General features: G+C 40.2%; 1 protein-coding gene across 10 annotated transcripts in view; it reads right to left on the bottom strand.

Annotated features, from left to right (window-relative positions):
- LOC132916697 (LIM/homeobox protein Lhx9) overlaps positions 1–24,516 on the bottom strand; it is a 474,804-nt gene that overhangs the window by 68,569 nt on the left and 381,719 nt on the right. For all 10 annotated transcript variants that reach the window (XM_060976939.1, XM_060976949.1, XM_060976919.1 and 7 more), the window contains 2 exons: positions 11,672–12,209; positions 3,618–3,826 (listed from right to left, as the gene is read on the bottom strand). In XM_060976939.1, coding sequence (XP_060832922.1) covers positions 3,618–3,826; positions 11,672–12,040 — 578 coding nt within the window. In that variant the 5' untranslated portion in view covers positions 12,041–12,209. The remainder of the gene's footprint in view (positions 1–3,617; positions 3,827–11,671; positions 12,210–24,516) is intronic.

The raw sequence follows: 24,516 nt of genomic DNA, 5'->3' as shown, positions 1-24,516 counted from the left end.
TTACTCGCATTGTGTTTCCAGCGAGATCGATTTCTAGAACGACGTCCGACTTCCGGAAATACGAAGGAACCGCGCGCGCCACTGGACATCTGGATGGACGAATCCGTCTCCAATTCCGGCATGCGGGACGGAGACGCCTCGTAATCAAATATTGATACTACGCTAGACTAAATCGTTGGACTGTGCTAACAGATTAGGGCGGACGTGTGCTGCTGCGGACGAGTCTCTCGCGATCGGTTCGACAAGGAAGGACCACGACTAACACGACCACGAATACAAATGTCCAGTGGAATTTTATAATCACAATAATTCAATAGAAAACGAAATTTTCTATTTTCACGAGGTATCTAAGGTAAAACTTTCAACGTTTTCTCTTTTAATCGATTAATAGATTTTTCATATATTTATACACAGGATTGTATGAAGGATGAATGAGAAGGAACTACGTTTATCACAGTCGTGAATGTAAATGTTCAAAGGAATTTTATAATTAATGCGACTTAAGAAAAAAACAAAATTTTCAATTTTCACTGTTCTCTTTTCGCGTTCATCACTAAAAATGCGGCTATTCATGTGTGGAATTATACATGTTTCATTAGAAATGACTCCATTTAGTAACATTTTTTTCAATCCACTTTTATCTTGCTTTTTTAAGTCATTTCGCTAAGAATGCAAAAAAATAAAATAACAGTTATGCGTCTGTAATATTATTTACGAATGATGAAATAAATTAATTAGAGGAATGAAACGTCCGTACCAACGAAAGTATTAATCATTAAATTTTTAATTTTGGGCTACATCTTGTGTATAATTACATGTATTAATATTCTTGTGATATTTTTATAGTCTTTTCAAAGCGAAAATTTCAAATGTTCCTTAAAGCCTTCGCTGCACGAAACCAGTCCCCGTCGAAGATCGTAATAAAGGAATTAATTAAACGAAGTATAAAATTTCATAACGACCAGCCGACCCGTTTTACTTCGAACTGCCACGGGGCTGAATATTTTCCTTCATTGTCGACCGTTTAATTAATTCGTTCCATCCCCGGAACGCTGGCCAATTCGTTTCGACTACGTGTCACTCTCTTTCATGTTTATCTAATTTGTCAATTCTCCAACAATTACGTAACTCTCAAGAAAAAAAGGCAGGTAATACAACTTTCGAAATATTAATTTATCCATCCAATCTACTTAATGAGAATCAACCATAAATTTATCAGATTATATATATGCTGTGATCAATAACGAGAACAAATTACGTTTCAGTATCTATTTCATCACGCTCGCTCGTTCGAAGACTGTATCATATATTTTCCAGGTTTAATCAGAGATGAAAAGAAGCATCGTTTCGCGGCGAATTAATAGGTCGACAAAGGAAAAAAGAGAATATGGACAGACTCATTGGATTCTGTACACACCGGCTGCCCCGGCCAGATTGTGCCGATCTATTTTAAGGTGATGCCAACTAACTTCTGCGTCTGTTTCTCATTAAATTGCGCTTTGACCTCGAATCTTCTAAATTTGGAACGGTCTCCGTCGATTAACCGTTTTACAACGCGACGTAGACCATCTCGGTGATTTTTCAATCTATCGAGAATGAGAGAATCGATTCGATATATCGACGAGATTGTTTGGAATCCTGAACCTTCGACAATAATACAAGTCTAAATATCTGTAATTTAATGACCGGTATCATATCATAGCGAAACAAACAACTTTGAAAATTGTAAAGTTTTCAACGTTATATCGATACATCATTAAGATCGCTATAATAACTTTGTCACATAATTTTTGCTCAACCTTCCATAGCCTCCGTATCACAAATCAAAGTTCCCCACTTTCCTTCATTTAAACTTAACGAACTAAAAATGAAGAACTTCTGCTCTCTCGATGATAAACCATCTATTCGAGAAATCGATGATGAAAGGTATGATCAAAGAGAGTCGCGAACCGGGGCAAAACATCACGTTGCTACAAAGACAGTATTCGAAAAGAGGGACGAAGGAAGCGGCGTATAATCAACGGCTAAGTGTCACAGCGAAGTGACAGCTTCGTAGATTGCAGCTATTTTGCGCCAGCGGAATGTTGATTGTTCGATACTTGGCGCCAACGAGTCTGTTCGGTTGGTGATCATCGATGCACCGGAAGTGGTGCGATTAATTCAGCCGTAGTAAGCGTTTATCAGCATGAAAACGTTGCGTATCAATTATCGTTAATTCCTATGTCAGTTGCGAGCCTATGCAACTTCGCTCGTGTAATCCACGCCTCTTTTTCTTCCGTCGCGTAAAAGTTTTATCATCTTCATCGTATTACTTATCCGCTAGTGTAGACACGTTTAATAATCGAACAGGCTGATACGAATACGCGGCCACGGAATTAATCGGTCGAGCAATTGCGTGTCTGCGATTTAATGAAGCTCTAAACGCGACGTTCGTGCCGTGTAATCCTGTTTCGCGATCAATCAACGGCTGCGAGTTGGGACGTTTCAGGCGAGCAATCGGGTCATCCCCCTAAGTAACGCCAGCGTTTCCAACAATTGATAATAGCACCGCTAAAACGTAATTTGTACTTGAATAAATGTCTTCTGCAGAAATTAGAGTAAACGGGAAAAGATTTATAACACTTGACGATAACGCTCGATTTAAGTTTGTATCGAACAAGTTGGAAGAATTTTAACGAAGATTAGGTTTATGCATTTATGGGAAATTCAAGTACTTTGGATTCGCATAATACGCAAAAAGTATATAGGATATTCAAAATTGCTCGTTATCATCTCCATGTCGCTTTCAGTTTTCTAACAGTTAATTACTACTTAATTCTCTACTAATAACTTCTCATAGAAATACAAATTTACATAAACATTAGCAGTCTACTGCTGCTGCTGTTGTTAGTGACATAAAAACCGAAGAATTTTAACGACGAAAACGATTAAAAAAGTATCGAATAATTATAGCATATCTTTCCTAGTGTAGCGGCACATGAACGTAGAAAAAGTTCAAGTTGAAGCGGAAAATTCAAATCTGGGAGAGACTCGTATTATTGTGCCTAAGAATACTAACGTTGTTTTCAGTTACAAGGTCTAAAAGCAAAAGAACTTCGAATATTACTTAAAAAATTATATTACATAAAGAATAGAAAATTGTTATTGCTGTTTCTTATAATCTTCAGCCAGAGTTACACAAAAAGTTTAACTTTTTATGGTAACGTCCGTTGAGATAAATGTATGAACAGTATTATTATCCATTCTTCGATTGGTATAGTAGCATTAAACGAGCAACGATTAAAACCGGCATACGCTATCTCTGTACTTGTACTTATTTTAATACATCTGACTACTGCAAATTCATCCACTCGTTATTTTATTAAATACGCATACACGTTATAACCACCTCATTAGTGTAATTTCTACATGCGAAAACTGCTATTATATATGATTGATATTTTTCAGCTTGTCTCCTTCATACACGAAAACATAAAAATATTGGTGTTGTTGGGAAACGAATTTCGCAATTGTACGAATTTCGTAGTTCGTTTCACAAATTCGCAACGATACTCGTACCATTAGGTAGTTGAATGGAAAGCTGGGCTACTTTCAAGAGAAGTGAGTACGACCCTTACCTTCTGTAGTCGCTTTTGCAGAGGATCATGCCGCTCCTGGTGTAGCACGAGTGGCCGATTTCCGCCAGTGCCGCACCACAGTACGAGCACTTGAGGCAACCGTTGTGCCAATACCGATCCATCGCCAGCAATAGCCATCTTTCGACTATTTGACCGCCGCAACCGGCGCACTGCTGGATCCCCGTTGGTCCACTTGGGCCACCTTCTTGCTGTAGCAAAAAGAAAACACCATGTTTCATCATAATTCTTTATGTAATACTAAAACTGGCAAATCAATTTATTCAATTCACTATTTCGCCTTATGAGCGCTTTTTTCCAGAAAGCTACGATTATTATTTGTTAGCAAAGTGAAAATCATATTGAAACGATTTGGAAATTGAAATTCGGAACGATTTCAATTGGTCAATATCGAAATTAAAGAATGGAATCTGGTTAAAAATATAATAGAAGATTTTTGGTAAATTTTCCAAGAGTTTTCCCAGGCAGAGTAAATAATGTTTCAGGATTTCGAAATCGTGTTTCCTAGAGAAGTTCTCGAATAATAATTGGCTCACGCAATTAGGAAGCAACGAAGTTACTCGGTGACTTCAACTTCTTGCGGCACTGAGAACTGCGAAGTTCTCCAACCAAACGGCGCGAAGTGGAAATTGATTTGTCCAAACAAACTGGCGAATGCTACTTTCATGGATACACGTGAAAGTACATGGAACACTTTCCAATTGATATTCCGCTACAGGATAAAAGAATATAACATATAAATTTTCCCAAATTTTCACACAGTGTATTTTATGTGCGCAGAAAACAGAATATGAAGCATAGAAATTTTAATTCTTTGTTATAAGGGAACTATATATTGCCTTCCTCAGCTAAAACGGAATTTCCTATCTAGTATTCTCTTATTTTTCAAAATGTCTTGAAATATGAATGAAATTCCTCGAGCTTTCTACTTTAGGTGAAGTTGCATTATACAGACCCGTTACAAAATGATGATGAAATATTTTAAATGGAATGAAGAAAAACAGATAACACGAAGAAAATAATAAAGCTTCGGTTTTCCTTAATTTGCAAATGGTAGTATCTACATAAAATTTTGATTAATAAGGACATTATACGGTATAACCGTGAAAGCAATAACTGCAAAGAAATGTAAGACGAGTTTCTTTGTATCTTTGAATAATTACGAACATTTTGTGCCTTGACTTATGACGAAGCATACAGTAAAATATAAATTCTTCCACTTTAAAAAAGTCAATAGTATAGTAATTTTAAACAAACCATATTAAACACAAATAAGTAAAATAGCAAGCGTATTATGAAGTACCTACTATCGTTTATAATGTTAATGGCTGAAGCTATAAAAGTTTATTTATCACTAAGCTGATTTACCACAAATTGGTTCTTTAATAGAACCTGCCTTTCCCCATAGTTGGACAGTATAACAATGACTTACAGTATCATTCTACAAATTTTATTCATTATTCCAATGGAATCAGAAAAAAAGACAAAAGTACGAAATTTACATTTGGAAGATAATAAATCATCGCATTGTTCCTCGTGACTTTTTCACCATTTCGTAACAAGCGAGCACCCATTAACGTGATCGCAATTACATGTGAGCGTAATTACGTAAAGACACATTAGCAGATCGATTAAACGGCGCGGTATTTCTTGTTTTAATCGGCAAAGACTTTGGCTGTTTTATCGAGTGTCCACCGGCTGATTACACAACGAAAATGTTAAGCGTAATAACACGTTGCAACGCGAGCCTGCGACGATTCACGGTACTTCTATTACCAGGAAAGAGGGAACGAGGAGGAAGAGGAGGAGGAGAAAGAGAGAGAGAAGCATTGCTATAATTAATACGAAATCGAAAGTCATTAACTGACGATAAATCATCGTGAAGCGTCAAGCGGGCAATCTCGGCGAACACTTAGTCGCTCGATTATGTAAACGCCGGTAAGCGTGAATAATCGTGGTCGACGTCGCTGATTATTAAAATATACGGCTATCTGATAAACCAAGCTGAGAATTGTCGCTGCTCAGCTCTGCACCGAGAAAATCACTGCAACCTTTCGATGTACGGAGCTTCCACGAGAACACTGTACGTGCTCTATTGTCTCTCCTTGAAACGTCTTATCTACCACATCATTTCGAAATATTCGAGAAAACCAAACTTCCATCGTTTACCTTCTCCCACCTTTGTTTTTTTTTTTTTTTATTAAATCGACGACATTTAATGATTATTTCATAACAATCGGCATAGTTAGTGTACATGAAATAGCTAACGATAGTATTAGATTGTCCAAAAAGTGTCTTCCTTTCGCAAATGTGTTTTTTACAACAATGCACCTTCATACAAATGTGAAACCAAGTCTTTGAAATGTCGCGGTGTTTATCTTAACAGAAGAAAATGGATCGTATATAATTCGACAAAATAATATAAAACAAAAACGTTTGTAGAAACCTTTCTTATATATGTTACGTGTTCTATACAAAACATTTTGAAAATTCGTTGCTTTGAAATGTCACAGAAACGAGATTCCACTGGCATTGTGTATAGTGGTAACGAATCTGAACTTGTACATGTATAGAAGGTACATGATATTTTGTCCAAGTATATAAAAGATATTTCGTTTATCTTGGATTCATTAGCATCTCTGTTATTTTACCAATATAGTCATGACAGTTGTGTCTCGTTAAACACATTATGGCGCTAATAAAGTTTGGCGTAACAGATATAATCATATTCACGAAAGGTATGCATAAATGTTAAAATATTCTCGTGAGCCATTGTATATCTTGAAAAATGACAAAACGCCAGAGGACATTTGGTAGTGTCGCCATCGAAATTTTCGTTCGTTTGATCGAGTGTTCCATCGCGTGGATTCTCGGTGGATAAATTCGAGGCACCATACCGCGATTGTAATCTGTTTCAAAGTAAAAATTCATGTGAAGCGTGACTAACGCGCGGAACAATTAAGGGGTAGGTTATCTTTGAAGCGAATCTTTTATTACAGGAAATTGAAAAGGAAAAAAGAAATATAGACAGGCCCAAGTACACGTTTTCTGGGAACTTGCACATTTAGACGCTTCCAATTTGTTGGGAAGCGGAGAGTGTCGTTTCAATAAGCCCGAATTCAAGCGGCGTACCTTTTCTTGCCGGTCATGAACGTCATTAATTTCTGTCAAGCGCATAATAAACTCTAAACGGATTCGAGTGAGCCATGCTAAAGACCGGCCACTTCAAGCTTTTTCTTCGGTTCACTGTTCAACTGGAGGAAATCAATTTCGAGTGTCTAAATGATACACGTTAACGTGCATATTTTTCCTCCTATTAAAATTGAAACTTAAAGAATTTGAAACGTGTAATTGGACGTTAGAGTAGCGTGAAAGATGGAGAAAGGTTGTGCAACAAAATTGAACCTATACAATTCAATAAATGTATATCAAATCGAAATGTAAATCGGAACAAACTTTCTGGCCAATATAGTTATCGTCAAATGAACCGAAAAAAAGAAGTCTTATAGGCTTCATAGATTGGCATGTTCTTCGTGTAACAAAAGGAAAGAGAAATTTGAAAACGGCCGTTTAACCAAAATTTTAACTATATTACTTTACTATAAGTATCTCTCGAATATTATAAAATCGATTTATCCAGGAAATGAATGATTCAATCAGTCAACAGAAAAAAAAAAAAAAAACAGTTTCCACAAGACTGATCAAATTTAGCGAGTCTATTCCAGATTCCGTCATCTCCTGCAACCTGTTCGATGAAACGAAACTATTTCTGACCAAGTCGAGCGTTATTACACGCGCGACGACTGCGCGATGAGCGGTCGCGCGTACCAGCGTGGAAGCTTCGAAAAACAGCGAGCGCGCAACTGGTTCCGAGGCCGTTGCTTGATTTACTGGAACGATTTCTATGATAATCGGGCGGAACAAGCCTGGACTTGAAGAACGCACAAACGAAAGGACCAAGAGACACCGAACGTGACGCCGTAAATTCAAAATCGAGGCCGATATTGGCGCTACAGTTCTCCGAGAACTTTGATCTCCATGAAAAACTTCTTGCAAAATCGTGTTGTAATTTGCTTACAAGAATCGCGTGGCTTATCGTTCCACTTGCATCTTATGAGATATCGCGACAACGACCTTTCTGTCCACGCGAGTCCGCGAAAGAAAGGTAGAAAATGCAAGAACAAGTAGAGAGCAAAAGAGAAAAGGACTATAAGTGTGAGAGAGTTCAAGGTGGCTCGTCCGAGTAAACGTCAACAAAGAAAAAAAGTGTCTTCTTAGAAAGCGACGCGTGCAGCGGCGGTAATTTATCGAGGAACTAGCCTCGCACGGTAAACTCGGTGCTCGTGTTCGATCAACGAGGAAAATCGTTTTCCTTCTCGCTTTTTGCCACGACCTAACGACACTTCTTTCGCAATTACCACGCAATTACGATCGTCCAGTTACTATAATCGAATGAAACTCGCGTAATTGCGCGTAGGAGGTGAGTCACAATGTAGTAGGGAACAAGAGACGACGTTGATCATCGTGGATTCGATTGTTCTTACGGTTCCGAGGCAACGAGTCGAAGCAAATTGCCAGGGAAAAATTCGGAGAGCAGAAGAAAGAGAGAGGGGAGAGTGAACGTAAGCAGCGTCGCGTCGTATTAAACAAACACAGGAGAAACGTTCTCTGCGTTGCGCAATCGTTAGCTTGTTGGAAAAATTTAATTAGTCCCCCCACAACTTCCCTAATGAGAACCATTTTCGCGACACGGGCAAAAAAGCATGGTGTATTGTCTTTCGTTGAATGGAAGAGATAAAAAGGGATAGAGAAAGGGATGGATCGATGAATATGCATATTTAGGCGGGAGAACGTGGCTAATACGAACGTTCGATGCACAACGATACCATTAATGCGAGGCTGAGATCGGAAACATCCGAGCATCGGGACAAATCAAGGCAATCGGAACTGCCGGAGTCGTCCGAGCAATTTGCTTCAACTAGGATCACTGTCGAACGTCCCCGGTCAGATTCTGACGAAATTCGAACGTCCAGTCTCGAAATTTGCAACTGAAAATCGGTTCAGAATCGGCGAACGTTGAACGGTTTTTTTTTGTTTCATTGATCCACGTTAATTATTCGTACAACTTATGCAACACGAAAAGCTATGTAACGATAGTTATGGATTCACTTCAAGACACTTTAGGGTTACGAAAAATATTCACGACGAAATGAACAAACCACAGCTTCCACTGTGCAACTAGTTCGCAGATATTGCCACGTTTGTCGCAATGAATACCACAGAGAAATCATCCAAATGTCGAAAGACCAACTAATATTATAATTTGGCTCTTACAATTTTATCTCCGGTGAAACATTTCATTTGGTTCATCCGTGACGCGATGGCGCTGTAGTGATGCGCGTGCACCTCCATGATCACCAACAGGCTCCCTCGACACAGTACCCGAAAATGATCGTCCTCAAGCACTTCTCACGTATTCACGCGGCCACTGATATAATTCGTTCTCGTTCGAATCGCCAACAACACGAAAATAAATCTTGTTTGGTAAACACCTTATTTGAACCACCTTGCACCAACCACTACGAAGAACCATTCAGGAAACACGATATATTTCCATGGACCTGCACGGAGCACGTTGTTCTTGGAATCTACGCGTCGCGACAAAGTTGCGTTGCCGTCGGCAACCGACAACAAGCTTCTCCTGGTTCGTTGTAACGCGCCGAGTGTAGCATCCCGTGGGCTTAGTCCAAGCTATATACACGGTGATCGGTCCCAAAAACCACTACGCGTGGTAGCGATGACGATCGCGGCTACACGACGCAAAAAGCGGTCACAGAGCGCGCGAAAGACACACAGAGAAACGGTGTATATAAAGATGGATATATAAAGCAAGGAAGAAGGTGAGAGAGCACGCGCCACGAACAGAGGAAAAAGACGAACCGGTCCCGACCGAAGTCAGCAGCGAACTGACTGGTCCGTGGCTGCTTTGGGCCTCTGAATGCCTTGCGAGAGGCCCCGGGTTCAGGTAACCCAGCCAGCCACAGCAGGAGTGGGCCTGCTGGTGGGGGAAATAAAAAGGTGAGCCTAGAAAGGACCTAACTAACGTTGAAAGGGGACGGGACCCATCCATAGCTCCGGCCAGGCCGAACGAGGACAAAGATACGTGGTAGGGGAACGTGGAACAGAGATCGTGCTAAGTATTATGGAGTGAAACACGTTGCACGGAGAGAAGAGGGGGCGGCGTTCGAGGGAAAGAGGCAACCAGGGGGCAGCCTGGCCTCCTCCAGTTCCCCTCCGCCCCTATTCAATTATATTTCTCCATGGTAAATGCCTATATTGTTACGTTTGTCAATGGCGAGCTAAGTGAGGGTCACGTAGACGGATAATGTCTTCTGAATTTTAGCCTGCGACCCTGCTGCCGCGATTCTCTCGTTCGTCACTCTCGTTACCGACCCAGGCAATGTTACTTGTAAAGCTATAGCTTATCGCACCTGTACGTTACATTGATTTCGCATCGAAGTGAAAAGTCGTTTCACACGCTAATCTATTGACACGATCAAGGTGCAAATACTTGCAGATTAGGGTGCGTGGGTTAATCTAGTTAGCTGGGGTAAGTTTGCTGCGGTAATAAAAGAAATGTAAGACTTTGTATGTATACATACTGATGAACAATTAGTGGAATTTATAAAAGTGCGTTGTAAATTTATAAAGTTTCTGTGAACAATTACGAATTGGACTTTATGACCACTTTCGTAGTTTTGTGGTTTGGTGTATCAATAATTCTCAGGTTACGTATATGATTGTCGCCTACGATTAACATTTTTTTCAAATGAGAAGTATTATTGTTTAGGAGAAATTAGACAGTACAGAGGGAATGAACTTACGTAATGAACGGCCGACGCTGGTTATTACGCGAACAATGAGCCGCGTACACGTTCCAGCTGTTTCCGGTTGAAAACTTTTTCTCGTGACCATCGTCGCGCGACCAGCCAGCGTAGAAAGTGCATTTTAATCGTACGAGGAGAACCGTTTCGCGGTACGAAACGCTTCCAAGACCGGACCGTTCCTTCTCTCCTTTCCTCCCCTTTGATGGAACAGAGTTGGCGGGAAACGAACGTCACTCGACCAGGCCTCATTAACGAGGGATTTTAATTTAATTTCATTCGCCGTTTGATTCTGTAACGGTCGTCGGGAACGAGAATAAGGGGAGAGAATGGCAGCGAGAGTGGGATAATAAAAGCGAACAGGTAGTACAATGATTTCAGGAATGATTCCTCTGTACGGATTGAGAACTGAAGATGTGAAATTAATCTGAAGAAATCATCTATAGAGTGATTTAATTTACGATGTGATCGAGTTTACAGATACATTTCGTGATTCGAGATGAGAAGGGAAAGAGTTTTTAATGTTTATGGATTCAAATGTCGAAAGTTATACGATACCGATGTAGCACAGGTTCGAATTTCGCAGACTTTACAAAATTGAATAGATTGCTACGTTACTCGCATTAACTCTCAATACAATGATACGGGGAATGATTTCTTTATACAGATCGAGAACCGAAGATGTGAAATTAATCTGAAGAAACCATCTATAGAATGATTTAATTTGCAATGTGATCAAATTTACGGATACATTTCGAGATTCGAGATGAAAAAGAAAAGGGTTTTTTATGTTTATGGATTCAAATGTCGAAAGTTATACGCTACTTGAGGTAACACCGGTTCGAATTACGCAGGCTTTGTAAAATTAAATAAATTTCTACGCTATTCGCATGATTCCCCTGTACCAATCGAGAACTGAAGAAGTGAAATTAATTCGAAGAAACCATCTCCAGAATGATTTAATTACGATCTGAGCAAATTTACAGATACATTTCGGGATTCGAGATGAGAAAGAAAAGAGTCTTTTATGTTTATGGATTCAATACCAAAAGTTATACGCTACACGGCGTAGCATAGGTTCGAATTTCGCGCACTTTGTAAAATTAAATAAATTACTATATTAAAATCCTTTTAACAAATTGACAAACTTACCTTAAGCGTACAATTGTTGTTGTGATTGACTGGTGGATAAGCAGGATGTCCCGGTAAGTGGGGGTGTGGGTGTCCGGGGTGATGTGGATGATCGGTCATCATTCCAGCACCGCTGTGATGATGTCCGTTGCTGCCCATGCCTTGTCCAGGCTGAAGGGACCCATAGGGGGTGGCTGGGTCCATTGCTGGCCCATGAGGCGGCGAATGGGGACTTGGTAGGTCTGGGGTTGTTGTGGTGCCGCCACCGCCACCGCCACCGCCTCCGCCGCCAGTACTGTAGCCGTGATGGGGCCCGGAATGATGCGGACTGCTCGAAAGCGAGGGATGATGCGGGTAGGCTGCGGAATGGCCCGGATGGTGGGGGTTCATACCAGCGGTTAGAGCGCTCGCCAGCTTGACCGATGAGAGGGTGGGCCCGATGAGCCCACCAACAGCTTCCCACGACGAAAAACAAGAGCTCGTGGCCTACCTAACTGGAAGCTTATTGGAGACCGGCTCTTTTCGAACCGGCTCTCTTCTTCCGGCTCTCTACTGTTACCTGAAACGAGAAAAAACAAGGTTATAGAGGTGATTCCGAAGGTTGTTTGCGGGGCTGTTTGTATTTATAGGCAATGGCTACGGGTGTTGATGGATAACGTGGATTACAGTTGCAAGTGGACGTCACAGGTTAGAAAGTATTATAAAGACGAGGTAAGCGGTATTCAAGTTGGTTTGTAATGAGTGTTTGACAAGTTTTAAAGGTATAAGGTACGACGTTATGGCAACCGGTGATGTCACGGTAACATTACGCGTTAGGTCGTGCATTAATAGTCACTAACCCGAACATCATCACGAATGTACGAGTTGTATCATGATATTTATTAGAGAAAGCTTCATAAAAGTTATTAAAATTACGAACGGGTCTGAGAATGGCTTGCTATCGAACTCGTACCAAGACTTTTATAGCCCTGACTTTCATTCTAGAATTTTCAAAACATTCTATAAAGAAAGTCTAATTACCACCAGAGTCAATAGTATTGATCAACAGATTCGATCGGTCATCGTTACGAAGAAGTTGGAGCAGCCTTCGAAACTTCTTTCATAAGAGGCCGGTCTGGCGAAAAATCTCGAAAACACACAATGTTTAGGCCGAAACAGTTTCCGAACTAGTCGTAAAGACGACCGCCGCATTGCATACTGCGATGAAACTGTACTGGCTGATATTAATTTCACCGGCGGCCGGAGTTCCGTGCAATTTTATTGGCCCTTAAGACGACGCGCAACGATTTCATAATGTCTCTCTCCTACCCTCTTCTTCTCCATCTCTGCCACGATTCCAATGAAACAGCAGTTCGTAGCAAAACGATTCGTCGGTGAGGTTCGCGAGGGAAAACGTAGGGAAGGGGGTGGTAGGAAGAGAGACGGATGATGGACCTTTTACGACAGGGCAATTCGCGAAAGAGTTCGTCCGTCGAAGGAATATTTAAATTCAATCCGGATACAACGGTAGTAAAGCATCACGGTTCCTGCAGATAGAGTGAGGGAAACTGCAGGGACGAAAAGTGGTCGAACAGAGGTGGTAAACGTGGCCTTGTTCACCGTTCGCTGACTGTCCTGTTTCTTCTTACTTCTGTTTCCTTTGATGCTTCTTCTGCCCATACCAACCTCCCTTCACCCCCCACAGAACCGCACGATAAAGACGTGCTCGATTGTTATTGTAACTACAGACATCAAGGAATACTGGGACGATTGGTATAATAAACATTTTACGAGAATCAGTGCGATGGTTTGTTTATCGAGCTTACGAGTAATTATAGTCGAACGACTAAGGGCCATTTCGAAGTTTCTAATTTACATCGTGAAACTTGTCTCGTTCATTTAGATTTTCTCGATTTATGAGTTTTAAAACTTGAATCAAGTTAAGTCACGTTACGGTTTTAAACTTTAGATATTAACTTAGAGTATTAGGGTGATTGACAAATGGTCTTCAGCTTTTTTTATTAGATTTTTTAAAACTAGGTTGAGAAGTATTTTACTTTTCAGGCAATTAGTCGACAGAAGGGAAACGTCGAATTTGGTGTAACGGAGGATTTATGTTTCCATTTCGTGGCACTGCTAGATTTTTTGTGGCTGATGTAGGCGTGACGTCAAAGATCTAATTTTCCCAGCTATAATTAGAATAGCGGTCCGGAAAAACGGGGATTCAGGGAAATCGATAAAAAAGATAATTTCGATCGGGATGTTCCCCAATGGGAACCACAGACACCGGAAACGAAGCGTCCGCTGTGGCGACGAGGAACAAAGCCTGCTCTAATTACACACCTTTGTGATCTTTTCCGGTATCCAATCGGATCTCCTCGTTTTCCTCGCTCTTCGCACGATTAATCTCGTTAACTCATCGCCGTTAACACCTTCTAGTCACGAGCCGACACGTGATATAGGTGTTCCTCGAAAGCAAACGATTCATCTTCTAACCATTCCACGATTCCTATGAAATCTAACACGGTTATAAAGATCCTCTTCATAGTTCTATCTAGTGGTTACACGGAAGAAAATTAGAACAGAGTGGGGAGCTGACGTGGGTCATGGTGAGGCAAGAGACCTTGAATAATGAGATTTCTTGTTTCAGTCTATACTCTGCGTCTTATAACTCTAAAATCGTCCTACTTTAAATTTTCTTCAATTCTTATACAAGCACGAACTATGATATACGTAACGTATTTTATTGCATGATACCCTGAGTTTAACTGTTGCGTAATGAAATATTTTATTACGCTGGTTATAATTATGAAATAAAAATAATGTAGTTTCCTAAAATTATTTTTCTTAAGTTTCGAACAATCCAGTTTATACACCTCACCCTCACAATCGTATCTTCTCTTTCCAGAAACACATACGTATACCACGAAGTCGTTAACATTAACCTTACCAGGCACGATCAAATGACTGGTTTCAAAATGTAATTTAAAATTGTACATTCATTGTTACTTCTCTTGTTCATCGAATTTTATGTAAATTCTCTTATATTAACAAAAATTGAGAAACTGATTAATCAGATAATATAAGAATTTACATAAAATTTGATGACCAAAGAAGTAACAATGAATGTACAATTTTAAATTACATTTTGAAACCAATCATTTGATCGTGCCTGGTAAGCCTAGTGTCAAGCCCGAGAAACACGTTTGACGAACAATGGCTGTTCGATTGGTTATCAAACAACCTCGTTAACGTCGGATAATCCTGCACAAAGGTGAATAGGAGGACTAATTACATTAAGAGGCGACGAGTCGAAGAATAAGAGGGAAGAGGGCGCAAAAGTCTGGTGACGACGATGAAATGCAAATGCTTAGTGAATTTTTGGTGAAGCGACCAAGTCGGCATTAGGATTCATAAAACGAGCTGACCTGTCCCTTCGTTAAGGGCCGTGAAACCGGCGTGTGACTTGCCCGACACGCCCACCTTAATTAACAATAATCTTCCTTCCTGGTAGCTCAGCGGGTGTCGCTTCGGGACACGATCGCCGACCTATACGAAACTTCTGTCTTTTTGTCCGGGGCCGGATAACGAGTACCTTTTCTTCTCTTCGGTCGCGCCACGTCACCCTATTTTGCCCGGTCCCTAGCATTAAGAATATAACGGTGCCCGGTTCCTGACCGTTTTCTGGAGAAAACTGCGCGTGAAACGAACCCACGTTGCTCTCAAATATACTCTCCATGGAATATCCAATTTATTCTCTTACAGAATGTTTTCACCGTTGGCTTGTTCGATACCTGGCAACTTTGTTAATTCGATTTTTTACAGACAACGAAGTTAAGATTACAAGCGTGATGTGGTGAGTATCGTAAGGCTCGGTTGCGTGCGTAAATAAAAGAGATGAGAAAGTATCGCTGTTCGACACGTGAGACTCATCGAAACGAAGCAAATTTCAATTTTATATGAAACACAACGTACCATGTAATATTTCCCTGCTACAATTACGTATATACACTTGTGAGATGGTTTTAATACGTAGAACACTACGAATTATTGAAATGCATGAAATATTCATGCAGAAAATAATCGAAGAATGATTGATCGACTGAGTGGCTCGATTGTATAAATACAACTAGAGAGAAAGTTGGAAAGAATGATTATACGGATTCTCTGCGTTAATTACAGTTTGCTGTGGCTTTTATCACAAATAACGCACGTCAACTAGAAAAGAATTACTTGCAGACGAAGCAGAGTCTATCGCTATCCTAAATCCTTTATATTTGTATCCTCGAGGGAGAATAATTGCCTGTTCCTTTTCAAACGAGCTACCTACTAACGTTCCAAATCCCTTCTAGCACCTAGTGAAGAATGAGCAGTGGCCAACGTTAGGTATAACGAACAACGAACGAAATTTCGTCACGCCCTCACGTTGCCTGATTCGAACTTCCTCAACTTCATTTTGAACGGTTTCCCGTAAAAGTTGTGCGATGAGGTTATACTGATCTCTTCTTTGTTGCAGTCGTGTGTACGCGGTTTAAAGAACGCACCAGCGTCATTAACGTCGCGCAAGAACAACAATACTTCGTTAGAAACTCCGTTTCGATCTGCACCACTCATCCGTTTCATCTTCCTCCACCTTACTATTTTTCAAATTTTGCATCGATATTCCTCGCGATAATTAAAATTATCGTCAAATTCGGAAAGAAGACAAACGTTATACGCTCATCATACGTAAGGTTTAATTTACAATCAAATATTTTTGTAATTAACAATATAAGGTACGAATGGAAGTACAGTCAATCAAATTTAGATCCAACTAACTTCCTTCGCCCTGAATTAGATTCCATCTTTCTCGTTGATAAAGTAACCTCGCACCCTACACCTACTATTCTTAGGGCTACAAACAAAACCGTATCTCGACGAGTCGGTACTTTCATGCGATTCCAAAAAATCCACCGGAAACCATCGAATCGTAAGAAATCACCGATTCTTCATCATACCTGGAAACAGGAATCACTGCGCCTATTAAAACGAATTACAAAGGCAATCGGAACGGATGCAAGGTGGAAGGAAGAAAAGAAGAAAGAAAGATATGGAAAGGAGCGAGAAAGTGGAAGGTGAATGACGACGCGGCCGAAACATTTTTACCGGATTTAATTATACGGACGTTTGAAAATCTCCCGGGGCCCGCAATATTTATCAGCCAATGTGTACCAGGGAGGAAATTAAATTCAAAGCGAGACATCGAAGGAGTCGTGCGTCCCGTTGCGCTACCACCTGCCAGTTTCTCTATCTAGCTCTTTCTCTTCGCTCGTCACATAATCTCTCTTCGTTTCTTTCACCACCCAAACCCTCCCACTTTTCGTGTTACATCCAATTAAACCTCGTGGTGTTACACGTTAATTTCAATCTTAATTGTTAACCATTAATTATTAACTACTGGTTGGGCTTATCGGACCATCTAGACAACAGGAGCGTTCAAAGTGAACGATTGTCGATAGACGCGTGCATCGGACGAAACGATCGATGAAACTGCATTTCAAAACCGCAAGTGTGTCCTGTTTAAGGGTTGAATCTTCTTGCGATATTCTTTAGAATAATGTCATTTTTCTTTGAAGTGTACATAGAATTGTGTTGATTAAGTCTTTGTATTATTTCAAGTTTTCTAATTATTTTAAGTTAATTTTCAAAATGAATATCCAATTTAAGGAACATTGGATGGTGTAAGAGTTGCTGTAAAAATCGTAAAATAGCATGAAATTATCTTTCAACTATCCTTTTCGAAGAATTATAGGGATATCTAAGTTAATCCTGGCTGAATGAAGAAGATGAACCGTGAAAGGGGGGAAATATCGGTATAAGAAGATGCAACGATAAACGCTATTATCGTACAAGACTTCTTCATAATATTATTATGTAATTGGTTTTCTTTCTGAGTCGTGTTCTTTATTTACAATATCTTTGTATCGATACAGCATGGATTCTTAACATAGGTTTTCAAACGTATCGGTTTACTCCAACGGTAATCATTGTTGTGCGAACCTTTTTTCCTTCCTACTTTGTGGAATAATCGCAAAGTAATAATCGCAATTAAATACAAGTAATCGGAGGAAGAAAAAGAAAGAAAGGGACCGGGAGACAAAGAATAATTGAGATATGGAACTGATGCAATCGTTACGCAGATTGGTGCAACGTCATGACGCTATTAATTGCGAAGAAACGCGCGTGCACGCACAATACGATCGTACGTTCAATCTGTTCCAATTAGTTGCGAGGTTTGTTCATTACGTTCTACGATTATTCGGCCGGATAAAGGCGAGACGGTGACTTACGTTCCAGTTAACGAAGGTCAATGCAGAGGCAGTCGCGCTTGAAGTCTTTACGGCCAGACTGGCCGAGGAAGCGCGGCCAATATGTTGAATCGAACGTATGAACCTTCGTCGACTGACTTCCTTGTTACAAGTCGTTTCAGAAATGATGCGTAACGCGATACTTTGGAAGAAAATAAGTCGACACTGTGATCTCGATTTCTTAATCGAGTCTTTATTCTCGAGAAATAAACCTTGAGGTTGTAATTGAATTTATTTTTAAACGTCATAACATTTTTTAACCTAGAAGAATCCTTTTCGGTTCGAGTTATGTGTCTGTACTTAATATGGATAATTTATGATATTTATATTGGTTGTCGATACACCTGCAAGTAAATGGAATTCTCAAACGGCGGTACAAAGCATTTCAGACTTCGTGTATCATCGACGTTCGAAATTATTTTTAGGAATTGTGTGCCGCCTTTCAAAATGTTTTAATGAATCTGATTCCTCGTCTTATATTTAGATATGACTTACGTACCACGAGCGTCGCTTACGTAATGTCATTGTCAGCTGATTAACAGCAACGCGTCGCAGAGTTTCACGTGACAAGTCTATTTCGAATATCTCCCAGTTTTTTATTTTCTGAAAGTGAAATAAAGCTTCGATACAACTTGATATTTTATTCTCTGTTCTCAGTTAAGTTCGATCGACACCGATCAATTTGCCCCTCCAAATTTCTTTCCCATTCCGAGAGAAAGATTTTCGTTCGAATTCTACGTTTCTTCCAAATAATCACGTATACTACGCGCACTGAAATTATACAGCAGGCCGCCGACAGCAGGATATTCATTTGGATTCGATGAGATCGTGCTGCCTCTATACTTAAAGTCGAAGTCCAAGTGCGTATTAGTCGAATTCAGGCCGATCGAAGGCACATCTCTAAACGTTAGGGTGTACATCGTTTCCCATTCCAGCGAAACATTTTCAGCTAATTGAGGCCCTGTAAGAAACGTTTCCAGGCTATCGTCGCTCCTTCCCCCCCTGCCACAGATGATGCATTAAAATGGACAAGCATAAACGTCGATCTTTGTATTAATACGTCAAGCCTCATCGACACCGGTTGGTATCATACAATTAATCCAAATTCGAGTTCTCACGACTATCATTAAATTCCATAGATCGACGATCATTAGCTATCAAGGAACATTATAGAAACTTGTCGATTATATCTCCCTAAAGTCGTTTCCATGCAATACAAAATTCTCACCTTTCAAACGGATTGAAGTAAGATGGTTATTTGAGCTAAATTAAGCTTCGACAGCTTAAAGTTCAACCTTGAATTTTACACGGAATAATTATACCGTTATATTACGAGACTATTAGCTTTTAACAGCCGAGGTATCAGTGCAAGCAGAATTATTGGTATCAAATATTTTCATTTTTTCATTATAAAGAACATGCAAACGTTTTTGGCGATATTAATGTATACTTTCATTCAATCAGAAATGTATATAGGAACATCTTATTCATCTTTGTCATATTGTTTTAAGTTTAATTAAGTGTATAACATACACTTAATTTTATTAAGTCCTAGTATCAACCTGTTATCGGATCATCCTTTAACCAGAAGTCTCTATAATTATAAAAGCAAGTTAATAAAATTAAACTAATTTCAAGTACGCTTCGAATAGATCTAAATATAAATATGACATATTATTTGTAACAAGATAAGACGATATATTTGAAATTAAAGGATTCTATAAATAAACATGTAACTATGGCCAAGGACGAGTTTAACAAGAGAATAAGAAAATGTTATGTATTTCAAATTTAACAAGGAGAATAAAAATAAGAAAATCGACAAAATTCTCTTTCATAAAATGGCTATCGATATCTCTCTTCTTTGACAAGAAGAAGAAGAAAAAGGAAGATTCGATCTGAAATATCTGGCTCGGAGGACGGTGTTTGACGAAAATCGCGAGATGCAGGATCAGAGGTCTGTTTACGACCCCTGACCCAGGGAGCCCTCGAAATTCGATCAGCCGCGGAAGCACGACGGCCAAGCGATAACAAGATGATAACGAGGGAATACACCGATAATTACCGGAATGATAATGACGAGGAGAACGACGACAACAACGACGACAGCGACGAGAGAGAATGTGGATGGGAGAAGGACGGACGCGAACGTTTCGAACGAAGTGGAGGAGAGAGAGGAGGAAAAGGAGGAGGCGAGGGTAGAGAGGAGAAGCAAGAGAAGAGAGAGGACGATCAGCTGCGATAGGGATAATTAACGATCGCAATCGTACGAAAATGAGGACAGGGCGAGTGCGACGACGACGATAACGAGCGGTCCAGCGATCTTATTAGCGATAAGCGACGATAACGAGGACGCCTCGTTCCATACAATAACGACGCCGTTCCGATGCTTGTAGTGGACGACGAAAAGAATCCCTGCTACTCGAGGGGAGCACAGACTCGCGGGGGTGAGTGGTTGACCGGCAGCCGAAGTTGATCCGCGTGCTACGATTATTATGGCTCCATTAGATCCGTGAAAAAATGCAAATACCCACTGGCTCCAGCATTGCGACCACGCTGAATAAAATGAGACAAGAAAACTTACTTTTGGTAAAACAGATCGGGCTACAGGATCGACGTCAAACGCGTCCACCGGGGTAACGATCATAAACTAAAGCAACGTGTTGTTCGGTGAATACCTTATGAGGTCAATATTTATTCTAATTAGTTTGGTGATGGAGCGCAGGAGAATAGTAAATTGATTTTGCAAATTATCGTAGATAAATTAATGGTGATCCTATACTTGGTGTCACGTAATGTTTAAAGCCATCTCAAGAATTGATCGTATATACGAAAACGATGAAACAGGCTCGTATAAATTGGTTCAGGACACAACATATATAGTGACCAATTTATATAAATCTTACTGTAGTTTTTCGCCGTTTCTTGCAAAGTCCTTATATCAGACGCGAAGAAAAATCGAAACAAAGGAGCAAGTGTATCGCGATCCTCGGATTGGGTCCCATTTCCTAGAAGGAGGGATCTAAATCAGCGGACCTCGGTGTCGCAAGAAAATGGTCCGCGGAAGCACAAAGCGAGCCATCGCGGTGAAACAACGCGTCCACCTTGAGGCACGAATCATTTCAAAGTTGTTGCATTCAATGCATAGCCAAGCGATCGGGTAAGCTTTCTTCCGCCGTCAGGATTCCTACATAATTGCACACCGGGAACGTGGTCCCTCTTTCTCTCTCTCTTTTTCGACATTCTCCATTTCGTTCTTCGTCTTTTCGTTCCACGTTTGCCCGCGTGCACACTCAGGCTATCTCGAGGGCACACGGTTCCTCGAAAAAGAGGTCCGTAGGAGTGTACACCTTTTCATTTGACCGCTCTCATAGGCAGAGTATACCTGTAATAGGTGGGCTGTGCGCGGCAAACGGGGAACCCGACTTCGCCCCGGCCCATGGACGCTGCATCTAATTACTATAATCGTCCCCGCTAATAATTAGATTATTTTCAATGTCTTCGAGCGCTGTCCCTCGATGCTCATTATACCTGACTCCAAGTTATCATTATATCCGTTCTTCCGACGATTCCTCTTTGGCCCGGCCACGGTGCCTTCTTTTGTTTGCCTCCGCTACGGTCACGAGGTGAATATCTTTCGTAACCCGACTTTTGTTTTACTTATTTCAGTCGTTCTGTCGCGATTCCTGGATAAATTGCGTGTTTATATCGTGGTATCGATTTTCAACATTTTTTTAGATGGAATTTTTAATCTGTATTAGCGCGGCTATTCATTGATTTTATTACGTCCATATCTTGGAGTGTTATACTGTAACCCAGTGTTTTCTAGTTCAAGAATCACAGTGTTCTTTAATATTGGTCATTCTTATAATTAATTTCATATTATATTATACGTTATAAGATACTTTTCTTCTATGTTATACCTGGTAAGTTCAGATTGAACGAAATGCTAGTCATCTACCACCTCTGATTTTTGTTTTTTTCTTCGTATACATACTTTGTTTATTTTAAGACTACACGTTCTGAAGGACAGAAAAGGTGCAGAATACCGGTCTAGTTCTTAAAGAGATATGCACTATAAGCATCAGAGATACGCTGTCTTTCAATTGTACAGTGTTCATACACAAAGTTTCTCTATCAATATGAGATGCGTCTATTATGCAGTAATATGTAAATTGAAGAAACATATTTTTAAATGATCTTCAACTAATATTACACTTGTGAATTTCTTCGCTTAAAGTATACCTCACCTTTACGCTACCAACGTATGATGCGTAGTTTGAGATCGTTTCAAAACGATCCACGACTTTAGCCTATAGTTTTCAAGGATAGATTTCGCGTCAAAAGCGTAAACTTGCACGTTTCTCGGAGCAGACAAATCGTGGCGAAAATTATATTGTAAAATGGTGGCTGGCACCCGTTCCACGAAAGGTCCATGAGGGCGCTCGCGACTCTGCGAAACGTTTATTACTGAAAGCAAATCTTCTCGCGCGGATGAGAACGTCCAAGTGGAGGCGCTATTCCGAGATAGTAATGTTTTATTTTATTGTCGTCGGCCAGTTGCACAGGAATGCCTCTGGACGTTAGCCCGTTGGTGTTTCGCGTTGCGAAACGGCCGGTCGCGACCTGCACCAGGAAGAACGGACTCTTTGCTATCATTATGAACATTCTCTCGAAGCGTTTACGTACCGAGTATTTTGTTGCGCGCGGCCCGGAGAAGACAAAGGGCTGAGAAACGACGCTAGAGAAAGAGAGAGAGAGAGAGAGAGAGCTCTTTCCACGGATTATCATTCGTTTGTTCTTAAATCAACCTATGAACGATCAAAATTATTATATACATCTGCATCCATACAAATTACCTAAACTTAGATTCAACCCTCTAGCCACCGAAACTTCCACGAAATTATAATGTAGCTACGTATAACAAAACTATAACGTTGAGGTGGTTCATTATACGCGTTAGTTCTTAAGGAGACGAATGATAAAATTGTAATAGTCAGTGTATATTAAAATCACTTTAAATACAAGTACAGAGATAGTGTATACCGGTCATAATCATCGCTCACTCAATGATACTATTCAAGTCTACACTCGCTATTCGACTGTCTCACTCGCTATAATAATTCGCTATATAGACGCGCTATAAGGACTCGCTATTCTAACTACATTTGTTATTGTCTCATAAAAGATATAACTTAGAAAACACGAAGTTGGCACCCCGCTGGGGGTAGCCACCCACATGCTATATTTATTTTTATTTTATTTTTTTTATTACCAATGAGATATAACACTTTACCAAATGTCCTTCAGGACAAATTGTAAAAACAAAAATAAACTATAAAAAAAATTTTTATTGTCAGAAGTTCGAATGTAAATCCGGTTGATCATAATAACGGCAATAATATTTTGTCCGGAATTCGTTTATTTTTGAACCTAGTAAACCAAATAACGTTGACACTCAAAGGTACAACAATATGTGTCTTTTCCGATTCGAATCTTCCGTTGGCTCATGTGCTGCTATAACGTAATTACAAGAACGAGATTAGAAAATGAATTATTCACTCCAGTTAAAACTTTTCTCGGAATTTCAAGGATCCAAAAAACTATCCGGTAACAGGTCGCAAAAGGTGATTATTCCGAAGCAATTCGTGGTGTCCCTTGGTGATGTCGCACGTTCACAGGTGAACATATATTATCCCATGATACGGGCGTACATTGGAACACACTCAGCCCCTTAATACGTATTTAATTAAGTATGCCCAACCGGTCGATGGGGCACAGGCGGGGTTTATGGTGGATATCAGTACGGGCCACCATAATTCTCGCGCCTCCGCCGACATCAGCCGGTACCAGCGCCACTTATGTACGCGTACCTACCGCGATGGAATTTCATCCTGCCCGTTACGACATAAATCTCCGGCGCATTAACGCCCTTGTCAGTCCACCATACCCTCTCCGTCTCTCGTTCTCCATACTGGCCCCTTAATACGGTCACTCGCGACCTCCAACCATCGAGAGACCCTTATCGATGTCCCCATGCGGTACTTTTTTCACCCTTTCTTCCTCTGCTTTAACATTCAGAGATTTTTCGTAAATATTTTCGAAGAGTCGTTCTTTATTTCGATTCCCAAGGTTCCCACTTAACCCTTGACCTAAGAAACGAAGATGAAACGAAAGGTATGTCTATAAATTAGTCGGTTCGACCACTTGGCACCATGTTGCGTGGCATGGTGGATGATACAACATCTCCTCATTATGATATGTTCCTAAAGTTGTCGCAATATTATTTATTTACCACGGTTTTTAGTTGAATTTTTCGAGAATCTAATCCCTACCAGAAATGAAATTATGGTGGTGTGTGGGAAACATTGTATTTTATCAATTATCAATAATAGAAACACATTCTATATGAAAGGATTGAATAGAGCACAAGAATTATCGTTATTGACTGAAGCGAGACTTTAAATTAATTTATAGATTATCTACATCTACGGATCTACAGATCTCGTCCTTATGTTAACCCATACTTTCCAGTCATGC

This window comes from Bombus pascuorum, chromosome 1 (assembly GCF_905332965.1).
Source record: "Bombus pascuorum chromosome 1, iyBomPasc1.1, whole genome shotgun sequence".
Classification (NCBI taxonomy): Eukaryota; Metazoa; Arthropoda; class Insecta; order Hymenoptera; family Apidae; genus Bombus; species Bombus pascuorum.
Note: the sequence above shows the minus strand (reverse complement) of the source record. Positions and strands in the feature narration are given on the sequence as shown.